This window comes from Mandrillus leucophaeus, unplaced genomic scaffold (assembly GCF_000951045.1).
Source record: "Mandrillus leucophaeus isolate KB7577 unplaced genomic scaffold, Mleu.le_1.0 Scaffold334, whole genome shotgun sequence".
NCBI lineage: Eukaryota > Metazoa > Chordata > Mammalia > Primates > Cercopithecidae > Mandrillus > Mandrillus leucophaeus.
In genome coordinates this window covers 535860-546274 of record NW_012103521.1, presented here as the reverse complement: position 1 = coordinate 546274, position 10415 = coordinate 535860, and the positions used below count along the sequence as shown (strand labels likewise).

Here is a 10415-nt window from a genome sequence, read left to right as displayed (position 1 = left end):
GTGCCACCATAGTCCATCCTAGTCCCAGCCCAGCAGTAGGAATTGCCTAGGAATTGCAGTCCTTGTGTCCTAGACTGCCTTTCAAGTTTACCTAGGACCCCAGAGCACTTTGGCCCATGTTGTTGAGGCTTGCTGAGACACCCAAGTTTTGACTGCTGGGATGGGCGATTTCCTTCTGGCTATGCATGGTCCAAATACTCTCCCTGTGCACAGGTGCTGACTGAGCCCAGCACAGCTTTTCTCTCTACAGTGGGAGGGCAGCACTGAGTTAAATGAAAAAGTCCCTTAGTCACTGCGCTTTCCCTTCCCCAAGTGCACACCCTGCACAGCAGGCCCTCTATTAGGAAATGGGAAAGAGGTGGCTTCAGCAATTTAAGAATGTCCCCTACCCTCTTCAATGCCTGTTTCAGCAATACGAAGTTAAAACCAGTATTATGAATGTTCACCTGATTTTTTTTGTTCTTGTGATCGTGCTTTTCTGTGTACATGCAGTTGTTAAAATTTGGTGTTCCTGCATGAAAGATAAAAGGTGTAGGCTTCTATTCCACCATCTTGCTCCACCCCGTCATCCTTGTATTCTACTCCAGAATATTTATTATCCCTCCCGTCTCAGTCCCTAGTCTCCTTTCTGTTTGAAGACAGATGAATCTTGGCTACATCACATAGAGGTGCAACATTAGGCCAGAGTTTATAGAAGTAGTGGAAAGTAACACAAATTTCAAAGTCTCAAATTTTACAGTATAGAGAAGGCTATTTCAAACTGCTATTTGTTGATTAAATCTTACATTGCCTGGGAAAAGGCAGGTAGCAGTTCTCACTGGCAAACAAGAGAAAATGGAAAAAAATGAATAGCATTTATACTCTAATTATAATGGTGTCTTGCATAAAGTACTTAGAATAAGTTAGAATTTTAGTTAATAGATCCTGAGTGAATAAATCAATAAATAAGTGTACAGCTGAAGAACCGACTGCATGAAGGAAGCAAAAAGAAGAGCACTTTGTCCATTTTTCTTTAACTTCTTTGGCCAGATTTCCTTATCTGCCAAGTGAAACCATAATAAGGGTTTTAAATTCTATTTCAACTCAAAAATAATATTCCTGCATTGTTCATATTACTCAGTGAATAGAAGGATGCAGAAATAATTCCTAGTGCAAGGCAGGTACCCAAACTGTAGATTATATCAAAAGGAAATGAAATCAGCACCTCATGGAAGATCTGTGCTCCCAGATGCATTGCAGCATGATTCATAATAGCCAAGATATGGAAACAATCTAAGCGTCAATCAATGGATGAATGAATTAAGAAATTATGATATATATACACAATAGAATATTTTACCATTTGCAAAAGCATGGATAAATTTGGAGGACAATATGCTAAGTGAAGTAAGCCAGACATAGAAAGAAATAGAGAAATAGAGCATGACCTCACTTATATGTAGAAACAAAAAAAAAAAGCCAAGTATATGGAAACAGAGAGTAGAACAGTTGATTACCAGGAGTGGGAAGAAGGTGAAAATGGGGAGAAGTAGGTCAAAAGGTTCAAAGTTATATAGATGAATAACTCTAGAGGTCTCATGTAAAACATGAAAATAATAGTTAATAATATTGTATTGCATACTGAAAAAATTGCTAAAAGAATAGATTTTAGGTTCACTTGCCACCAGAAAAGGCAACTATGGGAGATGATTGACAAGTTAATTGCTGCAACTATGTTTATGTATATCAAAACAGCATATTGTACACCTTACATATATACTTTTTTTGCTTTCACTATATTTATATACATCAAAACAGCATGTTGTATGCCTTAGATATATACTTTTTTTTTTTTAAGAGCCCCCATGGCAAGAGAGCGAGAGAAGAAGAATGGTGCTATTTGGCAATGCATTATTGTGTTACCGTTGAAGTCTGGCAGGTTAAGTATTATAAAGATTAGGGTACTATATAAAAATATTGCCTCGACACAAAAATAAACAAAATTTTTATTACTTCAGCCTCTGAAATAATGAAGCACATTTGTAAGTATTCATGTGTAAAATGCTGTCCAAAATAAATTTTTCACAGAAATAAGTAAAATATAGACGAAAGAATATAGAATGCTGTCATTTATGCAATATATTGTATTTCCAGAAGGATACAGAAGAAACCGGCAATGGTGATTGCCTTTAAGGATGGACAATGGATGGCCAGGAGAAATGTTGGATGAGAACTTGCTTCACACTGAATTGTCATAATTTTTTAGTTTTGTATAATGTGCATATACTGCCTATTTATAAAATATTAAACCTTTTTAAAGGGATACAAAACATAATACTCATGAATATATTTTAAAAGACTAAAAATGTATGCACCAGTGGAATTAATATTTTAAATGCTATGATACTGTTTATTAACATCTATCTATAGCAGAGCAAGAATACTGGCTGAAATAAATCAATAGATACGGCATGTGTATTATCTCACCTATTTTGCTGCTATTTCCGTCACTGTTTTTAACATGTAACTGATCTGGTGGTAGGATAAATGAAAGATTTTTAACTAGAGGGCACTCAGTGAGGTTTCTCTGCTCTATCCAATTTCATATACACAACAGTTTTATTTAAAAATCATAGTCTTTTATACTTTACAGACAATATTGACACAGCAAGCAGTCAATTGCACACATGGTTTCTTGGGAGGCTATAAGTACTTTTTCAAGAATCATAAGACTACATAAGAACACCATTGAACCATAATATTCTATTTTTCCTTTGTCTCTGAAGTGGTGGTAACTCTATTCAATTAATGTAATTAATCCCACTTGGAATGTGATGTTTAGTTATTATGAAATGCCTAAGTGCTGACTGAAATGAAAGACAATCCAGTTGAGGTGATACAAAGAAAATCAATGTGAAAAACAAACATTTCTAAACTTTGTTTATTTGTAGATTAAAATGTAATGCATTACAATTTTAACAATCACTTAAAAATGATGTATATTTGCATAAAACAGAAGCAAAACAGAAATAGATTAATTAAAATGCCATCTTGCTTCAAGTTTTCCAATTAGTACTTTAAGTACTTATATGCATTGCAAGTATATTGTATAAATATACTATGAATAATCTTGAAACCACAATAAATATCAAGTAGATTTTTAGGCACATGGCATGAGAAAAATGCAGAGTCTGCATAATTCTTGAGAGTGCTGAGTAACTCACTCTAGTTCATTTTCACACATATATTTTACACAAAATATACAGCCATCACTCACATGATTCTCAGTCACCTCTGAATCTCATCTTTCATCCCAGCATTAGTGCCTTCTTATGCTTTGATGCTATTGCTCTATACAGCTATTACATAAGAAAATATTGTGCAGTTTTCTTCAACTAATTGCCTAAGAAGGTATCAATGCTACCAAAATCAATATAGCCTATCTACATAATATATTCATGGAAATGTGCTGAGAGGCACCCACTTACAGAACTGCTCATTATGATACTGGAAGTTACCCTGAAGGCAAACTTACAAATTTTAAGGTATACCATTTTTAATTGCCAACACTACTAAACCCAGAAATTATTAGAAACTGAGGTAACACCATTTTTTAAGAGATAGAAATACTTGAAAATACACCAAAGGTACTTAAAAAAAATCCTGGCATACATGTGCCTCAGCCATCCTAAGATTTGTCTGCAAACCTTTCTGTACAAATGTAAACCAAAGAATCCAAAAGAATGCTCAAGTTGAACTGACATATACTGTTAGGATTAAAGATCACAGCCATGGAACACCTGAGATCGCCCTCTGATAAGGGAAGCCTAATGCTTCTCTTAGTAGGGCCAATGTTCATTGGTAAAAATGAACCAAATAAAACCCACTGACTTTTCCCCCAGCTACAAATCAGATTCTGGCATATCTGGCATAATATCTGCCATCAAGTACCCTATTCCGTACCGTCCATTGGGAGCAGTATCCAGAGTTGGGGATCCACTCTGTTTTCGATAAATATTTTTACCAAAATTTGGAGATGGCATCTCGCTTGATATTTTTCCGTGAATGAGGCTTGTATCATCGCCCTCTAAGTTTACAGGCTCTTTCAGGACCCTTCCTCTCTTATAGGTCACAGATGCTAAATTACCAGAACTATCATCTATAAGGTTGAAGCGACGAACAACGAAGACTACAGGGACCGGGAGTATTGCAAAGACAACCAGAGAGACACAGACGACCAGTCCCCAAGTTGGATAGCTCAGAAATTCTTCAGATGCCTGTTAAAGAAGAAAATAATAATTATTAGTAATCTATCTTTCTTTGCACATACATGAAATATTGTACTTGCTTCAGGTTTATGAGGAAAGAATCTGGGCTGACTTGGTGACTTGTTTTGACCAATAGAAAGCGGTGGAAATGACGCTAAGCAAATTCCAAGACTAAGCCTTAAAGACCTTCCAATTTCTGCTTCTGTTTCTTACAATGTTGCCCTGAATCCATAATGCTTGGAAACGTTATAAATGAAAGACCACCTAAAAAGAGAGCCCAGCTTTCCTCCAAGTTGAATGCAACTGCTTGAGTTAGCCCAGGCAAGAAAAGAAGAACAACGGCTTAGCTCAGCCACGGAACTGTAAGAAATAATACATCAATGTTGCTTTTAGCCATTAAATTTCAGAGTAGTTTGTTACTAAGCAATAGATACCTCTTAAACGTGTCATATATCTTTCTCAAATCTGAAAACCAAACTTTTGAAGCACATCTGGCCCCAAGGGTTTTGGTGAGAGAACAGATTTGTTTATGCCTCAGTCTAGAATTATTAACCACAGGATAGTTAAAGGTCACAGGTATCTCGGAAAATAAGCACTTTGATTTTATGGCAGCTGAGATATACCTAATGATTACATTATTATTCAGCTTGAGAATAGAAATTGAAATAGTTATTGCTAATATAAATGTTATAACAGAACTTTACTTTAAAATTTACTAAATTGTGTACTTTGCTAATACATATTTTTCATCATTACATAAAATCTGGGATACAATTCTTATTGATTGATTGATTGATTGATTGATTGATAGAGCCTTGCTTTGTCACACAGGCTGGAGTGCAGTAGTAATCATAGCTCACTGTAACCTTCCACTCCTGAGCTCAAGCTATCCTTCAGCCTCAGCCTACCGAGTAACTAGGACTATAGGCGAGTGCTACCATGCCTAGCTAATTTTTTTTCATTTTTTGTAGAGACAGGGATTCTCTATGTTGCACAGGCTGCTCTCAAGCTGCCAGCCTCAAGTGATCCTTTTGCCTTGGCCTCCCAAAGTGTTGGAATTATAGGTATGAGCCACTGCACCTGGCCTGGGATACAACTTAATAAATTCATGTATTAAAACATTTCTGGTTTTGATTAATATGTTTTCTAGAGTCAAAGGCCCAATAATTACTGGTTCGTCAATGTTAAGATGGATATATCTGCTTTAATAAGGACAAGGTCAGTGTTTCATATGTGTTAAAAACATCCACAATGTATTTTAAAAATTATATATGCTTGGGGCAGGGCACAAACGTAAATCTCATATCCTTGCATAAAAGCTATGCCATTCATTAACAGCAAAAAAATGCTGTGACAGAGACAAAATGCTCTAAAAAAGCTTTTTATGTACCTTTTAAAAATGTAATTCCCTTATTTTGTATTTACCTTATCTTCAATCCATGCATTATAGCCAGGAGGACTTAATCCCATATTCACAACACTAGCTATTAGCAATGATAATAGCATTAGAGGAGAAATGTATTTCCACATATAGTAGTAATATCTGCTGGGAGCAAAGCCCAGCATATCTTTTAGGTCTTCCATAAACCTGAATAAAAAGAAAGTATTTAATTATTCCTTAATTTAATATTGCTAAACCTTAAAAATGTGCATTGTATTAATGGTCTGACAAAGATTTAGTCATGGATACCCTATGACATTTTATATTGTACCAAAGTTCCTCTTGGAAGATGACTATAAACTAAATGAAAACAGTTAAGTACTATAATTTTTATTTAGGGAAAACTCTCTTAAGCCAATTATTGAATTCTTCTACTGATAACTTTCTATTCTATAAACAAAATATTTTCAGTGCATTAAAAATTTATTGTCTCTTTTTTAGTAATACAAGTAATAATTACTAAAAGAAATTATTTAGAAATTATTTATTTTAGTAATTATTACTTAATTATTATTAAGAAATATTAAGTAATTATACATTAAGGAATTATTACTATGTTATTAATACTATGCTATTAAGGAATTATTACTTTTAGTAATAATTACTTTTTAGTAAATAATTTTACTATTGCTTTTACTAATTTTTCTATTATTTTTAGTAAAAATTAGTAAATTTTTACTTTTATGCATTAAAAGCATAATAATTCCTTAATATCATCAAATATACCTAATCAATGTTGTATTTTCTGAACTCTTCTTTTTACATTCTGAATTTTTAAAAAGGTCTACATATAGTAACTAATTGTTATGAATTGTCATATCTCTTGAGTCCATTCTTTCTTTCTTTTTTTTTTGAGACAGAGTCTCACCTGTTGCCCAGGCTGGAGTACAGTGGCACAATCTCGACTCACTGCAACCTCGTCTTCCCAGGTTCAAGCGATTCTCCTGCCTCAGCCTCCCGAGTAGCTGAGATTACAGGCGACCGCCACCATGCCCGGCTAATTTTTGTATTTTTAGTAGAGATGATGTTTCACCATGTTGGTCAGGCTGGTCTCGAACTCCTGACCTCAAGTGATCTGCCCACCTTGGCCTCCCAAAGTGTTGGGATTACAGGTGTGAGCCACCGTGCCTGACCCAGTCTTAATCTCTATGTTTCTCCTCCCTTTTTCATTTCTTCCAAGTTGCTCCAGAATCTTAAAGGACATCTTCAGTGTAAGAATTCTATACCTGCCCTTTAGAAAAAATACGAACTTTGAAGAGCAAGAGACCTCATTTCAGATCACAGTTCTGTGTTCTTTTGATGTGTATCTTAATCTCTCTAAGTTTCATTTTTGGTGTTTTCCAAAAAGATAATATAATACCCACCTTTGAGGGTTATTACTAGAACCATAAACAATGGATGCTTAGCATACTACCTCACATATAGTACAAAATCGACAGATTCATCTATTAGTAGTAGTATTTGTTCTTCTGTTGTTATAAATAGTGTTATTCAGGAACACTAGCATTAAAAAGAGAGATTCCTTAGTAAGTTTACCATGAATAATTAACCGTCTAAATGGAAATCTAAACTACAAATGTATTTACAGATCAATCCAATAACAACATCAAATTCCATCATGGTACAGGTTATGAGTTTTGAGTAGCCTAGTAAAGCTTAGAGAAAACTGGCCTTGAAATGAAGGTCAAAGTTACAGTACTGGCTCTACAGCTAACATATTGTATCCTCCTGTAAAAGAAGGGGCAGTTTCCCATCTGTAAGATATGGTTCATGTTAGTTAACACGGACTATTTTTTTATTACAGACTTTATTTTTTAAGAGCAATTTTAGGTTCACAGCAAAATTGAACTGAAAGTGGAGAGATTTCCCATATAGCTCCTACCAATATACATGCATAAGCTCCTCCATTATCAGTATCTCCCACGAGAGTGGAATATTGGTTACAACTGATGAACCTACATAAGTTAACACATCATTATTACCTAGAGCTCACAGTTTACATTAGAATTCACTGTTTGTGTCGTAAATTCTCTGGGTTTGGACAAATGTATAATGACATGTGTCCACCATTACAGTGTCATACAGAGTAGTCCCACTGCCCTAAACATTCTATGCTCTGCCTATACTTCCCTGGATCTGGCCCAACCCCTGTCAATTGCTGATGTTTTTACTGTCTCCATAGTTTTACCTTTTCCATATTATAATATAGGGGAATCTTACAATATGTAACCTTTTCATATGTGACTTGTTTCACTAAGTAATATGCATTAAAATTCCCTCTGTGTCTTTTCATGGATCGAATAATATTTCACTGCCTGTATGTATCACAGTTTATTTATCTATTTACCTACTAAAGCATATCTTGGTTGCCTCCAAGTTTGGGCAATTATGAATACAGTTGCTATAAACACCCACGTGCAGAATTTTAAGTGGGCATAAGTTTTCAGCTCCTTTGGGTAAATACCAAGTAGCATGATTGCTGAATTATATGGTACGAGCTATTACTACTATTATTATACAGTACATGATTATTAAATGTAAGTTCTCCTAACCTTCCTGGCCTGGAGCTTTTGGCAACCATAAAGCTTTGTTACAAAGCGTTGTTACAAAGCTCATTCAATACCAACAATATTCTTTATGTTGCTTAAAAGGACTCTGGTCTTCACTTAAGGTGCATGCATTGCTACTTTACCTAGGGCCGTAATGAGCTTGGCGATCTTATTATCTCTCAGTTCATATATGTGATTAGAGACAGTGACTATAAAAAGTATTGGACAAATCCTCCAAAGGTCTTTTTCCCTTGAGATTACTCTGATGCTTCACATCAGTTAAAATACATATAGTTTTCGTATCAGTGTACCTGATTGATGTGAAAAGTATATGTATTTGATATGAATTTATGAATAGTGAATTTATTCATTGTTTATGCACATAGCGAATTTAAGTAATGACTCCTTATAAATATAACGTTTGTGTGCAGCAAATGACATACATGTCTCACCTGGGAAAATATCATTTCCCAATATTGTCCTGTTATGTAAGTCATTATGACACATGCACTCCTCCTATAAATCAGTTTAGCAAAATAATTAGGAGATAAGCTTTAGAGTTAAACAGAAATGGACATGAGTCCCAGGTCTGTCACTGTCCAGGTGGGTGACAGGCAAGTCACAGGGTATCTCTCTAAGCTTGATTTTCCTTATCTGTGAAATGTAGATAACAACTACATCTGTGGAATGTAGATTAACAACTCAAAGAACCTAAGGTTCTTGGAACACTGCCAATACTTACTAGATCCTGAAAGTTACTTTTTGATAACCAGGACTAAATCAAAGCTCTAAAATTCTACACACTATTACATCCTATATAATTCTATTTGCCCAATAGGTAAATGTACTTTACCAAAACTGTTGAATCAATAAGAGCCTGCAAAAGATTTGATTTTTTTAAAGAATTGTTTCTTCTATTCATTTCTTTCCTCTTCTTAATGAAATGAATGTTGATAATTGATGTTTTCAAAAGAGAGATAAAAGTGAATACATAAAAGCAAATATACTTACTTATCTATGCCATAAACAAAGCATACAGCAATATTCTCCAAAATGACTACAATTAGCAGAGGCAGTGTAGCAGAATAATCATCAAACATTGTAACAAAGTAATTTCCAGAGCGTTGCACAAATATCAGGCCAATACAAAATGCCAGAAGACAACAGATAACTAGACAAAAGAAACAAATGAAAAAATGAGACTCTATGCAGAGCCAAGTCCTTTAAACTTTATTATAAATTATTATATTCAAACTTTTAAAACTTTTATAACATGTCCATCATATAAACAGGCAATACCTTTTCTGATACATGGTATATAATCTACTAGGAATTAGGTTACCTGGGTATAGTCCCAACATTCATACAAATTTATTCTAAGACAGTAATTCATCTCCCTGAATTCATTTACCAAGGTAAATTTACCAAGGTAAATAGGGCTGTAATGAGCTTGGTGATGTTATTACCTCTCAGTCCATATATGTGATTAGAGACAGTGACTATAAAAAATATTGGACAAATCCTCCAAAGGTCTTTTTCCCTTGAGATTACTCTGATGCTTCACATCAGTTAAAATACATATACTTTTCATATCAGTGTACTTGATTGATGTGAAAAGTATATGTATTTGATATGAATTTACGAATGGTGAATTTATTCATTGTTTATGCATATAGTGAATTTAAGTAATGACTCCATATAAATATAACGTTTGTGTGCAGCAAGTTATTCATTTACCAAGTACAATAATAAGTGAGACAAAATTTACAGAAAATTTTGAAAGTATAAATTTCCATACTCTATTCCTATAATTAATAGCAAAGTGACTTCTTCAGGCAGCAAATATTCATAGGTCATTTCTTCCTTTTATAATGTTCTGTAGTGTTGAAATATAGATGAAATTTTTGAATTAATAATGAGACTAATATGGCTTATAATATTATGAAATATACATATTATATCATTGATTGAAATATGGTTACTTTTCAAGCATAACTGAAAAAGTCTGACCACACCTAAAACCTCAACAACAATCCACATTTATATCTTTATCTTGCCTGAACAGATTAGTTTGGAAACAAATTATAATGGAGTTATGCAATCTGATCATCCAAATAACATCTAAGAAAAATAATCTAAAAAGAGTTTCCCCAGTAATAGCTAAGAAACAGATGCATA

The 10415-nt window shown here is 34.1% G+C and overlaps 1 protein-coding gene across 1 annotated transcript in view; it reads right to left on the bottom strand.

Annotated features, from left to right (window-relative positions):
- Positions 1-2910: 2910 nt before the first annotated feature.
- The window catches only part of SLC6A15 (solute carrier family 6 (neutral amino acid transporter), member 15), a 52919-nt gene continuing 45414 nt past the window's right edge, over positions 2911-10415 (bottom strand). The window contains exons 9-11 of the mRNA XM_011988667.1: positions 9249-9408; positions 5673-5835; positions 2911-4256 (exon numbers count right to left, since the gene is read on the bottom strand). Coding sequence (XP_011844057.1) covers positions 3882-4256; positions 5673-5835; positions 9249-9408 — 698 coding nt within the window. The 3' untranslated portion in view covers positions 2911-3881. The remainder of the gene's footprint in view (positions 4257-5672; positions 5836-9248; positions 9409-10415) is intronic.